The sequence below is a fragment of the Ammospiza nelsoni genome, chromosome 1 (assembly GCF_027579445.1).
Source record: "Ammospiza nelsoni isolate bAmmNel1 chromosome 1, bAmmNel1.pri, whole genome shotgun sequence".
In the NCBI taxonomy this organism is placed as follows: domain Eukaryota; kingdom Metazoa; phylum Chordata; class Aves; order Passeriformes; family Passerellidae; genus Ammospiza; species Ammospiza nelsoni.
The window spans coordinates 39712715-39731439 of NC_080633.1; the positions used below are offsets into that span (position 1 = coordinate 39712715).

At 37.9% G+C, this 18725-nt stretch overlaps 2 protein-coding genes across 10 annotated transcripts in view; one reads left to right on the forward strand and one right to left on the reverse strand.

The window, feature by feature from the left end:
* Positions 1-2611, forward strand: part of RARB (retinoic acid receptor beta) — a 191461-nt gene extending 188850 nt beyond the window's left edge. For all 6 annotated transcript variants that reach the window (XM_059490586.1, XM_059490592.1, XM_059490600.1 and 3 more), the window contains one exon: positions 1183-2611. In XM_059490586.1, coding sequence (XP_059346569.1) covers positions 1183-1379 — 197 coding nt within the window. In that variant the 3' untranslated portion in view covers positions 1380-2611. The remainder of the gene's footprint in view (positions 1-1182) is intronic.
* A 54-nt stretch (positions 2612-2665) lies between these two features.
* TOP2B (DNA topoisomerase II beta) overlaps positions 2666-18725 on the reverse strand; it is a 60950-nt gene continuing 44890 nt past the window's right edge. Inside the window, exons 21-36 of one of the 4 annotated variants that reach the window (XM_059490566.1) lie at positions 18366-18597; positions 16842-16976; positions 16219-16419; positions 14382-14577; positions 14138-14229; positions 12850-13005; positions 12637-12720; positions 11507-11704; positions 11024-11168; positions 9613-9771; positions 8612-8819; positions 8024-8103; positions 7548-7658; positions 4257-4373; positions 3361-3458; positions 2666-3151 (exon numbers count right to left, since the gene is read on the reverse strand). In XM_059490566.1, the coding sequence (XP_059346549.1) occupies positions 2990-3151; positions 3361-3458; positions 4257-4373; positions 7548-7658; positions 8024-8103; positions 8612-8819; positions 9613-9771; positions 11024-11168; positions 11507-11704; positions 12637-12720; positions 12850-13005; positions 14138-14229; positions 14382-14577; positions 16219-16419; positions 16842-16976; positions 18366-18597 (2374 nt within the window). In that variant the 3' untranslated portion in view covers positions 2666-2989. Of the gene's footprint in view, positions 3152-3360; positions 3459-4256; positions 4374-7547; positions 7659-8023; positions 8107-8611; positions 8820-9612; positions 9772-11023; positions 11169-11506; positions 11705-12636; positions 12721-12849; positions 13006-14137; positions 14230-14381; positions 14578-16218; positions 16420-16841; positions 16977-18365; positions 18598-18725 lie in introns of all 4 variants that reach the window. The other 3 variants (XM_059490560.1, XM_059490580.1, XM_059490574.1) reach the window with 3 other exon arrangements.

Genomic DNA, 18725 nt, shown 5'->3' on the forward strand with positions numbered 1-18725 from the left:
AAGTGCTCTCTCCAGCATCTCCACTGCAGCAGCATGGAGAAGCTGAGTATTTCTTTCCAAAGGATTGCTCTTCTGGAATGGTTTTTCAACAAACTATTTTCTCTGGGTTGTTTTTTTTTTTTGGGTTTGTTTTTTTTTTTTTTTGGGGGGGGGGTGTTTTGTTTGTTTGTTTTTGTTCTTCTTGTTGTTTAAAAAACAAGGTTCCTTTGCCATTGGACTCCAATTCTAAGATGATCAGGAATCCTGAGCAACAGGAATGCTGAGGTTTATGTCTATAAATTGCTTGATGCAGAATTCCCTCAGTGCTGCCTGCCCAGTGTCCAGCAGGGCCTTGGCTGCTGTGTCCCTGCCTGCTGACCACACACTGAGACTTGGTGCTGGGCTTCCTCTCCTCCCTAAACCAGTTGTTGTGGCTCCCAGCCTGAGTGGTCAGGACTGGTGCAGTAATTTTGTTTAATCCCGCACGCCCTCACCTGCAGAGCCCCCTCTGCCTGGTCCTTGTGACAAGCCCAGCTCAAAGAGCCTCAGCCAAGGCAGAGCTGAGCACTACTCAAGGCTTCTGCTCACTCTGGGAGCTCATTAGCACAAGACAGGATGCCTGAATACAGAAGGCAGCTTTCCCCCCACAAAAAAAACCTTTTTGCTTGAATGTGTTCTTTTATAAAGTAATTGTTTGTTAAATTCTGCATCTTATTTCACAGTTTTCTCTGTGGGAAGGAAACATTTTGACTTAGATCACTGCAGTTCTCTTGCAGGATTCACCTCACCTATTTAACATAGACAGAATTTTTGTCATTCTTTGCAGAACCAGTACAGTATAAAGACTAAATGTTATTTCAGTTTAAAAAGACATCAACATGATCACAGCCTAATTTAATTTGTCAGTATAATTTAATGCCATTTTGGGCCCTTCTTTAAAAATAGGCAGCTCATCCAATTTACCTGTATTGACATATCAATTGCTATGTGATAGATTTGAATTAATTTGTTAAGGAGTACTCACCTAGCTCCCTCTTGAACTGCATGAAGCAGATCACTCACACACCTTTGTGTGCGAGAAGTATAGAAGGAGACACCAAATCCATTAACAAAATACACCCTGAAATTACTCATGTAATGTTAACAGAAAGGAAATTGTATGAATCGTGCTCATGGGAAGGATTTTGTGTTTTCTTTTTAAAGGTGCAGAACGTGTCATTACATTGAAAATGGAAATTCCTGGATCCATGCCACCTCTTATTCAGGAAATGTTGGAGAACTCTGAAGGACATGAACCACTGACACCAACCTCAAATGGAAATACTGCAGAACACAGTCCCAGTATCTCACCTAGTTCAGTGGATAACAGCAGTGTCAGTCAATCCCCTATGGTGGAATAAGACATTTTCCAGCTACTTCAGACATTCCTAATACCTTATGTACAGGGATGAAAAGCAAGAAAACATTTTTACTGCTGCTTAGTTTCTGGACTTAATATATATCTATATATGTATATATATATAGATAAACTCAACAAGGACCAAGAAATTTTCATATGTATCAATATATACTCCTTGCTGTTTAAACTCTTAAAACTAGAAAATGCAAACTTTTGAAACTCTAAATCAGCCATTTCATGCAAAAAAAAAAAAATAGTTAAGCTTCTGTTTTCTTCTCTGAACACTCAATATTGCATGGTGACAAGACAGATCTCAGTCTTCAAATTCTGGTTGCATTTCTGATGACTTTGTACATACAAATGTATGGCTGTACTCTCCATACTGGATGTTTGGTGCTTTCCTTTTGTCTCTCATACCTAAAACGATCAAGACACCAACCACAGGACATGGACTACTGTACACATCCAGAGAAGGAAGTTGAAAGGACCGTCTGATTTAGTTGAAATATGAAAACTTGTCCTTGCTGCCCTCAGTTTGCATCTCCTTCCTTGTAAAAAGTATACAAAACATCACTGCCCCAGCAGAAGAGGTATCAGTATCAGCATTAACTGCCAGATCAGTTATTCAGATGTCATTTGTTCCACTGTTAATGTCACTTTAAAGTTTAAAGAAGTGGTTTCTTAGCTGGCTGGTGACCTAGCTCCACAATTACCTGCTCCATTTCGACAGCAATGCTATAGCCTCCAAGGCAGAAACACTTTTCAGTGTTACCATGTTTTTGTTTACTTGTTCACAAGCCATTAGGGAAACTTCATGGGATGATAACCAGCAGACTCACTTACAGCTTTTCAATCGCTGAGTCCAGGGTATTTCCTTACGAATCAAGTGCCAGGAATCAGCTGGGCTTTCCAGCCTTCCAGGTGCTAAGGAAGTACAGCTAGGACTCCCAGAAACACAAGGAGAGAATCTGCCTTCTTGGCCTTGTTAAATCACCATGAAGCAGAGTGAAAACTGTGGTAGGATGGTTAACAGATTTAAAGTGTCAGTTTCTTAGGTTTCATTTAAAGCACTAGTGGAATTTTTTTTTTTATATATTCTAGCAAGTCTGTGATGTACTTTCACTGGCTCTGTTTGTACATTGAGATTGTTTAACAATGCTTTCTATGTTCATATACTGTTTACCTTTTTCCATGGAGTCTCCTGGCAAAGAATAAAATATATTTATTTTAAAAGTTGTGTAGAAGTAGTCCCTCTAGCCCAAATTTTATACACACACATACACACGGTAGTTTTCCATTTTTTAATGTTTAAACTTCATTTCAAAAAGCAGGTTTGCTGTTTGCAACCATGACAATTAAAATGTGCTTTAGCACAGCTGTCTAGAACATCTCTACAAGCCAGTCAGACAAATACATGACATTTCAATGAGTAAAAAAGAGCATAAAACTGTAGGTGTAAGAACAAAATGTTAAAATGCCTACACACAATAATAAAAACCATCAATTACATTATCACATAAAATAAGTCAAATGTACAAAAGTTTGCAACAGAGGGGACAAAAGGACAACACAAGATACTTGTTGGAAAACATTTTTGTGCTCTTTGGGCACTTAATTAAACATATCAAAATCATCATCTTCATCAGACTCTGCAAAATATTTCACTTCTTTTCTAGCCCGGCCTGTCCGTGGCTTTGGGGCAGTTTCGGAGGCAAAGCCTGACTGGAAGATTTCCACATCAGAATCCTGGTCAAAAGTGGCCTTCTTGGATTTCTTTAGAAAAGAAAAGACAAATCAGTTGTGATGCTTTGGACATTTTCCATTTTAATATTCAGAATTGAAAAAAAACCTCTTTAGCATCCAATTGCTAATGACACCTCAGCCCCCAACATCATATTAGCAACTTATAAGAACTTAACTTTTATGTAAAGGAATTAGTGAGGTTCTTTTTACAAAGAGAAGAGAGCAGAGATGGACCTGACCTTGCTTGGTGTGGACTTGGGTGTTTTCTTCCCAGGGTTGTATTCACCTTCATTTTCTGAACCAGATGCTTTCCTTTTCTTTGCCCCTCTTCCTTTTCCTAGGTCAGAGATTATGAGTTAACTTTGTTGCTTTTTAAAAAAAATAAACTCCAGACTTTATCAAACTGAAAAACCCCCTAGTGAAGTTACTTTAGTATGTCCACATGTTAAGCTCAAACCCAGTTTACTACTCAAGCTTCTTCACAACAGCAGTGTAGTACAGGTATCTTTTTATTTTCTCAGTTTTAAATATTTTCCACTTGTTCCACAGTCACCATTCACCCTGACAGCTCAAGCTGTCAGTTCAAGACAGGGACAAAATCCATGAGATCAGATAACTTCTACACTGAAGCAGAACTGCAAGTCCTTGGTCACCTTCTGCAATGATTACACAGCATTAATTCCCCATTAATATTTAGTAAATTTACTTTTAACCTCAACCATCAACACTGGCACATCCTTTACAGACTCCTCCAATTACACTGATTGCTGTGCTGTGTTGTGAGGACTCAGAGAACTGGGATACAAAAAAATGGGCTTAAAAACCCAGAAAGTGCTACTTACTACAATTACTACCAGAATTTTACTGGCTTGGAAAGAGCTGAGTTCAAAGAAAATGAGCAGTATCCAGTAGAATAGAAGATGGTGGGTGGGGGGTGAAGCTATTAAATGCATTCCCAACAGTGAAGGTCAGATAAAACATCCACACGTGGTTTGCCAAGAAGTCAATACATTGTATTTGCCATAGGAAAGGCTGAGTAATTACCAGTGATCAGTGTACTCATAACTCACCCCAATTATTGTGGTTCTTACAATAATTGTGAGCCCTGTGCTCCTACCTTTGGGTGGACTCCTACCTTTGGGTGCTGCCGTCTTCTTTGGAATGCCAAATTCTGAATCTGAATCAGAGTTCACAGTTTCCACCTTCTTGGCCTTGGGAGCTCTTTTAGGCTTAGGGGGAGCATCTAGTTTTGCTGTTGGAAGTTCAAAGACACTAAATAAATTCACAAATTGGTTGAACATATTAAATTGCACTAGATACTCCAATTATGGCACAAATGGCAGACATTAAAACAAGATGAGTGACTTCTGCACTTGGGGAAAACATACTTCAGCTTTGATGCTGGAACTGTGAGGAATAAACAGGAGGTTTTCTGTGTCCTGCTCTGAGAAGGATTGGTGCACCCAGTACTATTCCAGGTTCTTGGCTGAATACTGTTTCATATTTTGAATACAAACCAGGTTACCAGTGGGTAAAGCAGTAACAGAAGTCCTGCAGGTTGGATACTCTCACCATGTCTGGATACATCACAGTATCCAGCTGCTTGTGACATTTTTGTCTTCAGGGTGGTATGACTGTGGACTGCTTTCCCCAGGATTACTGCAGGAGTTTGGGAGGCAGTGCCTCATCTCTGTGACATTGCTTTCTGTCAATCTCAGTGAAAAGGAACTTTGGAAAATGCTGAAAGGAGAGGAAGGGAACATTCTGCATTTCCTGGAGAATTTCAGTCAGTGCCACACAACTAATCTGGCTGTCTTTAAAAGATGGTGATTGGAATGTTCCCACAGGGGGTGTCAAGGGACAGAATCATGGAACCATTTAGGGTCTTCTCTGACTCTTAAGATCATCAGGTCATGTGTTCTGTAGGCTCACAGATGAGTGAGTCTTGCAGAAACCTCAGATACACACCTGACCTACCCTCTGCCTCAAACAGACCCAAGTACAAACTCTCCAGACACCAGCAATGTGGATGTTTGTGAGAACTCAAATTTAATTTATGGGATCACAACGGGGATGTGTTTGGAGAACAAGAGAGTGTCTCCACAAGCATTTTGGTTATGATGCCTTGAACTGCAGAAACAGAGGTACAACACACTGCCACAGACACCGGATTTGTTCTTCTCTGGAAACAGAGCCTGGTATCAGTGGGTAACTCCTGTGAAGTCTGACCAAGGGACAGCAAACCCCTTAGCTGTTACCTGGTGGCTAAAGGACTGACTTCCCTCTGTACTAAATACAGGGGGATTCTCATCTGCTACTTTAACTTCCACCCCTAATGACTGCACAAGTGTGAAGGATCTCTTAACAGCAGCTTGATGGCAAATCAGCTCAGCCAAGCTCTCCACTAGGTATCATGACAGGAAACAGAGTGTGCAGCACAATCAGCATAAACAGCTTCTCAAGAAGCCCAAGTTTTTAGCAGGAAGTCCAGGTATGGTATCAGTCCCACACGTGATGCAAAGAGTAGATCTCACTGCTAGAATCTCAGCAGCTGGGCTCTTCAAAGCTGTTCAAGCTGAGCACCTGCTTATCAAGAGTTAGCCTGCTTTTCAAATTTCCCTTAGGCTTTACTATAAAGCCTTAAAACCACAGACAGCTCAAATAATCATGGAAAAGTTCAGCTGTCTCTTGATCCTCTGTAGTGAACAGCAGAGGTCAAGAGATTTCATCCCAAATTGATTGGAGTCTGAAGTCACAGAAAATCAAACAGCTCTGGAACAATCATTTCAGCCACACACAATGAGCACTCCCAGTGTGAGGGTGAGTGGGTGGAATATGACATTACCAGAAAATGGGTTCTGAGGAGGCTGCTGCCAAGTCCATGAAGATGGACTTAGAATCAAAGAAACTATGAAAAGGGTAACCAGATGACCAATGAACTAAACCTGCTGGGTTATCACTGAACTGTCCAGCTGTGATGATGAAAGTGCGGTCATGTCTGATCTGGGCAGAAAAGAAGAAAAGAGCTGAAAACTGGTGAAAACACCTGTCATGTTGCCATGCACTGAGAAGGAGAGTGCCCCTAAGGCTACTCAGAAGGCAAAAATTTAACTCTTGCTTGAAAGAGAGCTGGTTTATACCTATTCTGTATGTGTACAGGTTAATCGAAACTCAGAAACAGATCACAGTTCCATTTTAAGGTTTTGAGTTAGGCTAATGACAATTCACTTACATCCAGACCCTCAAAAAACAGACGGAGAAAGATTGAATTTTAAATTGCATCCATGCCTGGCTACTGCATACAGAGTTCACTCTTTCATTTGCTGGAGTACAGAAATTCAATATAAAAGTCTACTCTAGCAGAGATCAGCTATTTCTGTATGCAATCTTTATTTACTGTACTACAGAACTCTACCAACAACTGGAAGTGTTTGAGAAGTAATCAGGCATTCACTGATTTGAACTGTTAACAAATCAGAGTGGACACAAGGCATTAAGAAATAGACTAGAAATAGGGAGGCAAAGGGGGAAAGGGTGGAAAGATGCTGCAGTTCACTGGTGCCTAAAATAGAAAACAACATATTTTTTTCTCATTTTTTAAGAGAATAGCTATTGTTAACTATTGTAACTGGCCACTTTCTTATCATTCTCCTTGACATACCTTTTTTGACAGAAGAATTAAAATATTAAGTTCAGCTGCAAGTTGGTCAAAAGAAGTTTTAAAAAACAAAGGCCCCAATATCATAGGGAAAAAATACAAGATGACAGCTCTAAAAGCTGACTAATAACTGAAAGAATTTATACCTCTGAAGTCTGAGGAGAGTCTCTCATCCTCTGTTCAAAAAGGAAAAAGTGATAGCCTTCTGCTCTGGTTTTGGCTGGGACAGTTTGTTTTCTTCATTGTAGGTGGTAGGGGACTGTGTTTTGTATTTGGGCTGGAGATGATGATGACAATGCAGGAATATTTTGCTGCTGCTGACACTGACTCAGGGCCTTTTCTGCTTCTCACACCAGGAAGGGGCTGGGGGTGCACAAGGAGTTGTGAGGGGACAGTCCTGACAGCAGCCTCCAACTGACCCAAGGGATATTCCACACCTCCTGGTGGCATGCTCCACTTATCCCCTGAAGCTAAAAACCTCCCATTAGTTAAACTATTTGAAGGCTGAACACTACCTCCAGACATGGAAGGTAAGAAGTTCTGACACTACAAAGTAGCCAGTGGAAAGAAACAATATTATTAAGGAGCTGGAGAAAGCTCATACCCTGTTGCTGAATGTTAATGAGCTCAAATACCTTATTGCTGAATTTCACAGAGCTCAAAATAAATGGAAGCAGTTCCTACTTTGAAGACTGAAGAGACAATGAAAAGGTGGAGATGATGACTTTCAAATAAAAGGATTGGCTTCCAGGCCAATTCTATACATACCCTTTTTAGCAGCTACTGTTTTACTTGGAATTTTCTCTGTTTGTTTTGGGGCAAAAGATGATGAGAAAACAGGAGCAGAATCCTCATCATCACTGTCCAATTTTGTTGTATCTACAACCACAGAGTAAGTTTAGAATAAGATCCATTCACGGCATATATTAATTACATCAATATTAACTACAGTAAAAATCTCAATAAGTGTTTGTGATGCTTCAGCTATGGATGTACTGTGACTTCCTTACCTATGATACAAGCTTTGTTCCTCTAAAGATCAGAAGTTCTTTCACTTTTCCCCTTTATAGAGAGGGAGGATGTGGACATCCTTCTCCTGTAACTACTCTGTGAAGTTTGTATGTACCACTCCCCAAAATATCCCATTAATAAATTTATTAATAAATTATTTATTTATTTATTTATTTATTTATAAATTAATAAATTGCTATAAAAATTAAATGGAACTGTGAAAACAATCTCACCATCATCTGTCTTCTGAGAGTAAGATGGAAAAGAGAAGATGTTCCCAAAATCTTGATTCTTCTTGGCTTGAGATGTTTTTCTACTTACAAGCAAAAAAAAAGGGAATTGTATGAGGTACATCAAGCACATAGTAAAGTACGTGGACATAATAAATATCCATGCAAAATTTAAATCCTGCTTTCACATTTCCAGCATTTTTGTATCTGCTGGCAGCAAACCCCTAAAACTGACATCCAGTCAAGAACTCCAGGCATTTCAAATTAACAGAATTACATTTTTTTTGTAAGTTCTCTCTACCAGACTGGCACAAGACAGAAAACAGAGAACCTTTAAAAACATAGTTTAACAGGTGATATTACAGACAGTGTATCATAACTATTTTATATGTTATATCATTCTTTTAAATCATAAGTCACCCCTGCATAGGTCAGTTGCAAGGCTGAGATAACATACACTTGAATTCCTCCACATTTTATTTGTCATGGTGCACACAGAGCAATAACAGCTGATGTTTCTCAGTTTTGTTCAGAAACTTTTGCATTGAAAACATTATTAATAAAAAAATCCTACTGAGTTACAGTACTTACTCTGGAGATGGCTTTGATTTGGCTGGGGAGAAGTCATACTCATCTTTTTCTAAGCTGTCTGAGGGAACAAACTCATCCTCTCTGTCATTTGTAACTGGAGAGGCTTTTACTTTGAGTTCATCCAAATCGTTGTTATTGTTGGCATCATCATCATCATCGGCATCATCTTCTTCTTCTGAGAAGTCAAAAGTGTACTTGGGCCTCTCAGCTGAGAAAATCACACATGTTCACAGTTCAGGAGAGTTGTTTATGTTATATAATGCATATATATATACAAATCAAAGTGGAAGTCAGTGAACAATCCCTGCCTCATACTACACAAGATGAAAGAATGGTGGATAATAAATTTGTTTCAGCCTGGAAGAATAAAGGGCTTAAAGAATAAAAAATAATTTAGATGTTAGCAAACATTCAACACCTCTTGTAGCTTGCCTAGCCACCTTCAGCTAAAGGCATTATGGAGACATTGTGCATCAGTACTTTTAAGGAATGAGAATCCTTCACTTAAAATTGAAGCTTTCTTGAATCCATGATTTGAATATTCTTCCTAATTTTCCAGAAACACTGTGGTGGTTTTTTAAACCATCACATACTTACATACTTTCCAAACCTTCAGGCTTGGTTTTCACGGAGTGTTCAGAATTTTTTTGACAATTTTTTACTTGCCTTGTAGGCCTTATTTGGCAGTATACTTGTATCAGAGTAATGTTTTTGTTTGTAAGAGTATTGTCTTGTCTGTTTCTTCTATAATTCACTAGTTTAGTGACTAATTTCTATTCTATTGTTTAGAAAAGGGGACAAGATTTCTGATCCAAGTTACAAAATCTTTCATAAGAAATTCCTGATCTTGACTTAAGAGTATTCTTCACACAGTGAAGGAAATGTAATGCAAGTTACCTGTAGGCAATAAAGTCCTAAAGGAAGTCCTAAGGTCAAAGGAAAATGTGGGTTTGTAGTTGAAACTTTCAGTCACAATACACAATTCACAAAGTCTTGGGTACCTGCAGCTCTCCTAAGCAGAGAGTCTCTGGGAATAATCACAGGCTCATTTTCTTCTAAATCACTTTCAGACTTGGATTCATCATCTGACCATGGGTTTCGTTTCTTCACTTTTTTTGCACTGGGTTTTGTAGATGATGGTGTCCTTCTTACCCTGGCACCTGCCAAAAGTAAAAGCATTTACTACAGTCAGGTTAAAAAATATTTTCATCTTTTGTAATTGTTTACAAATTTAGTATAAATTTTCATCTTAAAAAGTTCTCCTTTAAACACAGTAAATTTTCTTCTCCTCCAAATGTTATAAATTTTCTTCTCCTCCCTGAAGGAAGATTTAACATGAAATTATTTCACAGAAAACCTGACGACCTGCTGCCAAAGAAATTTGTTTAATGACTAAAAAACATAACATCTCTAATTTTAAGTTTTGCCATCAAACTTGTGTTTCTTTAAAGGTTGCTAGAGTTTTCCAGGCAAAGAATGTGCAGTTTTCCATTATTCAGGGAACACAATCAGAAACAATTATTGGATAAATACAACAAACATGGGAAGTAGAGGATATCCTATTGTGGAGAGGGGGTAAAAATGTGGTCAGCCAACTGCAGGGCAAGCTCAGGTCAAGCTGGGCTAATTGGCCCTGGCTCAACAGTGGCTGTGGGAGATTTGAGCTGCAAGCAAACAAGTCAGTCATAACTGCACTCAGTGAATCTACTCAGCTTGGATAAGCCCCTGAATAATTAAACCCAGATCTTATCTCAGAATAACTATTTGTGCAATCACGTTTTTTTTCCTTTTTTCTGAAAAAAATAAACCCCCTCATACTTCAACCTTCTCTTCTGTCTCCAGCCTTCTTTTTTGTTGCTGCCTCCCTGTTACTGTGTATTCCTCAAACAGCAATAACAAATTCCCACCAGCAGAGGAAATGGGGAAGTGAGTGTTGGTCACCCGCCAAGCCACAGCACCCACAACTTTCTGAAAGCTGGAATGACTGAATATGTCAATAGAAAATACATTTATTTAACCATGTTCTACAATCTATACTATTACTCAGACTGAGGGGCTGAAGGTGACTGCCCTATCCTTCAATATCAAAGAGCACACAAACTAGACATTTCAGTTTGCAAGGAATTAGACTCATTATGTAAAAATAATCTATTTTTCTATACACAAGTTTGAAGATTTAGACTTCTCCCCCCGACCCCAGCCCCACAACTGAAATGTAGAAAATGTAAGATCCATCACCCCAGCATAGTAGCTCACACAAAGAAATTTCAGAGTACTTTCAAATATTTCATTTTAGGTAAGAAAACCTAAAGATTATTGTGCTGTATTTCCCTTCTCACACTGTGTTAAAAATGCATTTCATGCCCAGTAAATACACAACTAAGGTGAAATATGGCTGTGCAAGGGTCTTACCAGGCTCCTTCTTCTCTCTCTTGGGTTTAGGGGTTTTAGCTGCTGCAGCTGATGCATTCAGTGAGTCATCCCCACCACCCTCAGCTGGCACACCACCAAACTCTTCATCAAATTCCATTTTTATTGCTAGAGAATCAGTTTCACCCTAAAATTGCAGAATAAAATCATTTACACCTTTATATCTCAAGACTGAACTGGAACAGTTTTGCAGATGATAATAAATGCATGTAGACTAGTATATCAACATTTGTTGAATAGTCCTGGAAAGAAGTTATCTCAATAAAAACACCTGAACAACAAGCAGTCTCCTGAGGTTTGCAAATGCACAAGAAATCCAGTACAAATTTCTTATGCATTAGGTGAGCAAAGCAGTGCAAACACAGCACCAGTGACAATCTGGCGATTTGGGTTTATGCTACTGGAGTAGAAAAAGACACCAGCTAAATAATAAATAATTTAACTGCAGCAGTCATTTTGGTTTACCTTTTTCTTTTTCAGCAATTTCCTGCTGGCATCAGCTTTCATGGCAGATGTAATCTGTGGAACTATTCTTCTGCCAAATGGTGATGGCATGGTCTCTTCCAGCTGGAGTTTCTTCATCTTGGGTTTCCCAACTTTGCCTTTTATTGGTTTGCCAACCATGCCAGCCAGGACATCTTCTCTTTCCTGTGCTTCTACTTTCTAACAAACAAGAGGAGGCAGAAGGGGGGAAACACATTATTTTTTAACAAGGACAAAGTGGAACATGATGATTATTTAAGATTCAGCTCCTTTATACATGGAGCATAAGGCTCCCCTTAATTCTCACTTGAATTGGAACACAATTTTCAGTTCTGGAACAGTGTCCACTTATTCTTCGTAAATTCATTACCCTGTAGAGCTAAAAACTGGACTTTTATTCAAGAATAAATACAAATTTTTGGACACTGTTACACTGAAAAATCTTTCCTCTCTCCAGTTTTTATTTAGCAAGTATGTACCTGGTACTGTTCTAAGTTTCTATTATTTCAGCATTTAATTTAAACATTTAGTCTTGAAGTGTGCCATTTCAAAAGATTGTACCAGCCCTTTTCAGAAAACATGAAAAACTGAGGTTCAGCAGGTTATTCACCAAAGGGACTTTACCTTTTTTTCCTGAATTACTGAAAAGGCAAACTAAGGACCCCTCATATAGTATTTATAGTCTACACACTTCATTCCTGAATGTACAGTTCTGAATTTGGTAATACTTACTGCCTCACAAAAAATTAGATCATATAGAACTACTGTAATTATTATCATTACCAGTTACTACTCACAGGTTTTTGTGTCATCTAAAAACTAACTTTCTCCTAGTTATTTTTCTTTTAATATCACTGACTTGGAAAAAACATCAAATTGGATAGATGCAAGAAACAAACCCTGAGAAATACTACCTATACTGTTCTATCAAGAACACAGATATGCAATACTGATTTCCCAGTTACCATTATATTCTGAAATGAATCTACTTTTGATTCAAAATGTGATATTTTAAAATTATTTTTCTTAAATTTTAATTAATTTTTATTAGTGTTTTTAATTAAATTAATATGACTGTCATATTTTAGAAATATATATAAAGTAAAACATACTTCAAGCTCTTCAACAAAGGCTGCTAGATCTTCTTTCCAGAGGTCTGAAGGAGATTTCCTTTTAAGATCATTTAGTTCTCTCTCCTAAAACATGGAAGTAGTACAGAGAATGTAATCACAACTAAAGCAAATGCCACTGAAGACTAAACATTCCGAACAGGCACATCAGCATTTACAGTGCCATTTCAGAATAAACCTTCCAGGTGTACCAACCTTGGAATCTCTCTGCTTGATCAACTCTTCCACCCTCTCTTTTGTGAGTGACCACAGGGACATGTTCAAAATGTAGTTGAAGTCAGGGCCAGAGGCTGGACCAGAAGCAGAGGAAGCATCATCATTTGCATTCTGAGAGTCCTCCTCTTCTGCTGCCTGAGGTGAAACATTCCCAATAACAAGTATTAGTCATCTTAGCTGTGTGCATGAACTGTGACACTGCTCCAAAGCACCATCACAGAGCAGCCAGGTGTGCCCTCACAGATTCAATAACCCAAACATTTTCTGGACCTTTCCAAAAGGCTGTGTTCCTGTGACTTTCTAGAGCTGATTATTTAATCATTTGATTTAAGAAAACAAACTGAACCTGTGCTAGAGCCTTGTATGCTGCTGGCTGCAAATACTGGAGCTGTCCCACCAATCTCTCAGGGCTGAGACCTTTGCCCTTTGGGTATTCACAGACATATCTGTTCCTTCAGAAAATGAGCACAGTCCTTTGAATAACAGCTGGTATCAAAGCCCCAGATGTGCAAACTGGGGTTTGAGAGTAGATCAAAATTTCTCTAAAAAACAGTTTTGTTATAAAATAGAAATAATTTCATAGAGTTAAAATATAGTATTAAAAATACAAAAGAAATGTGAAATGAAAACAAATAGCTAAAACAGTGGCAAAGACAGAAAAGGGATGGGTGACAGAACTTCAAAGCTGCTTTTCAAAGCAGTTCCATCTGCCCACAGTAATGGAGATGTAACTTTGAAATTACACTCGTCACATCTCTCTTTTGGAACAATAAAAACTGGTTGGTTCTAAAAAAAGCAGAAACAAATACAGGTCAAGGTCATGGTCCAATTTACTACAATAATAAAAGTCATAAGTTTATAACATCCATGTTTCTTTACAGAAAAGCAATTAATAAGTTATGTAGAAATAATGACTTTTAGTAATTAGTTTTATGTGTGGGGTAACTAATGCAGCACTTTCTGTATCAGCCAGTCAGAAATCAAGTTGCGAGTTTTGATTTGGGTACATTAAGAAATTCAGTCCTCTGCAATCTCATTTTTAGACTTGTACTATCTAGTTTTCTTCTAAGCATTACCTATACACAATACTAGTCTTATGTGACTTTATTTTTGTGTAAGTTCAGTGGTTTTTATAATGGAAGCCAGTAAGGCATAATGAATAATGGTTTTTAAGTGCTATGTGTGTGTTATAAATTAAGCTAGACTACTAGAAAACAAGCAATATAATTTATAACAGTAACCACATCAACAATATCCAGATTATTACCTTTTCCTGTGCTTCTTTCCAGGCTTTTACTGGATCAGATTCATAACCTCTCTGGACAAGCATCTGAATCAAATCTCTCTTTGATCTGTTCTCTACAAGATACACACAAACACAGAGGAGGCAAAGGGAAAAAAAAAAAGGAAAGTCAGTGTCATGAAAATCTTGCATGTAAGTATTTTTTACTATACTTATATACTTTCCAGATCTGCCCCACTGTTAACAATTCTAATTTCTGTTTACTCACCTATGGTAATTTTTCCTTGTATCTTCTCCAGGATGAAACGAGCCTGGTTGTTCAGCTTGGTGGACTCCGCACCCAGCATGCCCACCAGCCACTCCTTGCGCAGGCTGTAATAATGTAACCGCAGATCAAAGAACTCCTTCAAGATGTCCTGCACAGTTTCATACTTCTTCAAGCACCCCATGTGATCAAACAGCACCTAGAAAATACAGGATAGACCTGAGAGAGGCTGTGTAACTCAAACTTTGTTAGCCCTTGTGTAAGTGTTCAGTTCTACTGCATGTATAAAAGCAGTGTACAAAAAGTGGTACTTTGAGGAGTGTGAACTCAAACCTCACTTTGGAGCTAGGCAGCACAGAGCTGGATGGTCTTTATTTTTAGTCATAAGGAGATTTAGGATGAGATTTATGGCAGTACAATCAAACAAAAAGACAGCTATATAGAGTAATATGCTTGAATTCACTTGAATGACTAATTTTATCTACATATTAAATCACAAGTTCAGCGGCAACTGATGATTCACAACTATTTAATGTAACAGTTGCAAAGCTTAATAATCCTTAATAATCTTTCAACTCAGCTGTGAAATCTGTCACTTTTCAGCTGTGAAAACTACCATCCTTCAAGTTCAAGCACAAAGTAAGAAATCATTTTTACTTGATAGGTGGAATCAATCCTGTCTGGCTTCTGACATCTCCAGTTTAGACATTTATAGGTGAACCAGTCACCCTCGGTGCCCTCCATAGTCAACTGGAAGAAATAAACCCCTCTAGGGGATGATTTATCTATCCAAAATAGCTGTCTGGGAGCTGGGGGACAATGGCCAGACTCACATAACTTTTTAAGGTTCTTACACTAGGGCAGATTAATTCCCACACAGGTACAGAAAGCAGCCCTTACAATTAATTATTTATTTTGGCAGGCAGAAAATGCAGGAATTCAGCTGCAAAACACTTTGTAATATGTGAAATGTAAAACTGACAACAGATTCTCACAGTTGTTCCTACAGTTGCTTAAATGTGAGAAATACCATCACCCTGATTTGGTAGAGTGGCTTTTCAAGTACAGTCTGGAAAATTAGTTGAGCAAGGCCTATTTCCTTTTCCAAATCTATGGTCATTAATTTATTTTTAACCTATTTTCACATAGCTTTTGATGCACACGGCAATAGCAACAATAATGATATTTGTGTTTTGTGATAATATCTGAATGTAGCATCTGCCATAAAAAAAACCAGAACTGTTTTTTCAGTATCTGTAAAGACAGGATGTTTGGCAATCTTTGCAGAAATTAACTTACACTTAAATCCCTCTCAGAATAGACAGACATATTTATTCATATTCTTAGTAAATAACAGCACTATTATGTCTTCAGCAGCTTAAGAACAGTGTTTGCTATACCTTGCCACCTAAAATTGGATTTATGCTGGTGGAAACATTGGATCATTTAATTCATATTAGAGGCGTAACAGTCCTGCAGAAAGTGCAATTTTAAAAATGTAATTTGTCTCAAGTTTAAAACTCAAATCTAATTATAATATGGCAGAAAGTTATTTGTATGATCTACTTTACATTAAACACTTTTGGTTCACTGCACAGGAGATTTTCAATTACAGGAAGGCAACCACCCCAGGCCTGTCCTATTTGAAAGACTCATCATAAAATGGATTCACGTATTCATACTGACTTAGCATGGGTCATCACTACAGTTTTCTACTATTGAAACAATTTCTAATACACAACACACTGTTCAATACCAAGAACCAAAGCATACTATAAAAACATTTGATTTTACAACAAGCAACAGTAGGGATTCTAATAGCCAAACATGAAAAAGTTACCATAGAATTACAAGTAAGACTTGTTTGAAGCTTAAAGACTTTGTGCAATCCAGCAGCTTCTGCCTGTGCAAGCTTTTCTTCTGTCATTTTCACAACAAATTTCACAGTTGTATCAGTGTGGTATTCCTTATAGTCAGAAATTAATGCTGGAGTTTTTTCGGTCCCATTCAACATAGGTTCTAGAACCTGTTCTTTGTACACCTGTTGAAAGTAGGGCAGCAAAAAACAGAACCACTTGAAATGCCTTAAAACTGCAAACCAAATTAACAACATCAACTTTAAAAGCTCTGTGCATTACATCTAGTACCATTTACAACTTACAGAGCCAGTATAAACTGCAAAATGCAGTTTAGAGTAGCACAAGAGTAGCACAAACATAAGAGGCAGAAACCAGGACAGAAAGGCCTCCTGTAAAGTGGACTAAGCAGGAGAAGCATGGACAGCTGATGGCACAGAGAACCATCTTCTACAAAAGCACACAGGAGAATGAAACCATGTTCCCTTCTGTGTATGTATAATTAGAAATTGTGTTAGAAGTTCACACAGATGTAGGATTAAATAATTTAATGATGAATTCTTCATTCTTTTTTGTTTATATTAAAATGTATTTCACTATTACTTACCTGGGTCCATGTCCTTACAGGAAGCTCTGTAATCTCTACTGTGTTCCTGTCGACAACAAATATTTCACCACTCACTACATACTGATTTTGACCAAGTTCCTGAATGGTTCCTTTGAAGTTTTTGTAGTTTGGAAGCTGAAATTGGAAAAAACAAAGTAATAATCTTTATAATAAAATGTAAAAAAAATATTTCTTTTCCATACTCCATACACTTATCATTATATTGCCCTAACCCGTCAACAAACCTCTCAGAATGTGAAAATCTGAGGTCATAGGAAAAATACGACAGAAAAACCAGAATACACACATGCAAGTGACAGGACCAGTTATCCTACTGTCCACAGATTAGAAAAATTGTTAAGAAGGTGCAGCTGAACCCAGTGAGGTGGTGGGGTTTTGTTTTGATTCTTTAGTTTGGTTTTTTTTTTCTTTTGATCTTTCTTAAAGAAAACTCTAAGCACAATTAAGGCATGACAGAAAGCAGATTAACGCCCCACAATAAGTTTACAGAAGTGGTGCTACCTCCCCTAACCATTTTTTCAATTTTGTTCTGTTTGGCAAAGATAGTGGAGCCCATCCAGGTCAAATTGTAACTAATGGGCTGAGGAATTTTTTTTAACAGGATTGATTTCCTTATCCAGCTTGACACAAACACATACCAGCACACAGAAAGGAGCTAGATGGAGGCAGAACTGCCTCTTTCAAGCACAGTGAGCTTCAATTGACTGTGAGACTACACAGAAGGCCTAGGAGTCCTAAAGGAAGGGCAATAGATTGCATTAATTTAAAAAAAAAAACTCTCATTATTCCCAAGAATTTGAAAAAGGAAAGCCACTATGTCTTGAAAATTGATATTGCACACTCAGTGAACTGTGATTTAAATAGGGAAGAAAAGATGTTTCTGCTTCTATGGCTTAATAATCACAGTCAAGCAGCAATATTCATCAGTTGTAAAATTAAGGTTACATCAACTGCATTTCATCTCCTGGTCACAGATATTATGGGGTCACACAGGTATTCTTTCTGCCCAATTTTTTTCACACCACTTCTGGGACTTCTAAAATTTTGAATAAACAGAAGCTAAATGCACTTCAGAAGTTGCTGATTTCCTTGAACAGCAGCAATATCTTTTCCTCTGCCTACAGCTATATAAAACAGAGAACAATTCAGACAAGAGAAAGGAAATGTTAACTTTAGCTGAAGATACTTGAGTACTACCTTCAAAAAGGAAGAGTGATACAACTTTTTACTCTACTGCCATGTCACAACTACCCTGCAGGGCTTGTAACAGTCAGTAGACTGAAAAAAAAAATCCCTAAAATGATTGCTAAAAATACAAATAGCAATGTTTTTACTTCAAAGTTAACTTCCCCAGCCTCATCCCAAGAGTCAAGTAAAGCTTCTACATAAAACTACTAGGACAAACCAACTCAGATGCTCCAATAATTAAGAAGTTCTAGAGAGACAGGAATTGATTCTGTAAGTAAACACATATAAAATACCAGTATATACTGTTATTTTTACCATTGGGTGGGGATCTAGGCCATCCAGCATTCGTCTGACATTGTTTACAATCTCTCTGGTATCATAGTTTGGAAGTTTGCATGCCCAGCCAGTGCCAATTCCTTCAGCTCCATTTACCAAGACCATGGGAATGATGGGAATGTACCATTCAGGCTCTACACGCTGGTTGTCATCATACAGGAATTTAAGCAAGTTGTCATCCACTGATGGAAAAAGTAGTCTTGCTAAAGGGCTTTAAAAAGAAAAAAAATAAAACCATTTAACCTCAAGTCCAGTATGTAAAGAACATTTTGCTTTAACAGCCCTTGGGCCCAGATATGATCAGTTTGCAGATTTTTCTCACATCTTTCTCTCTCTTTG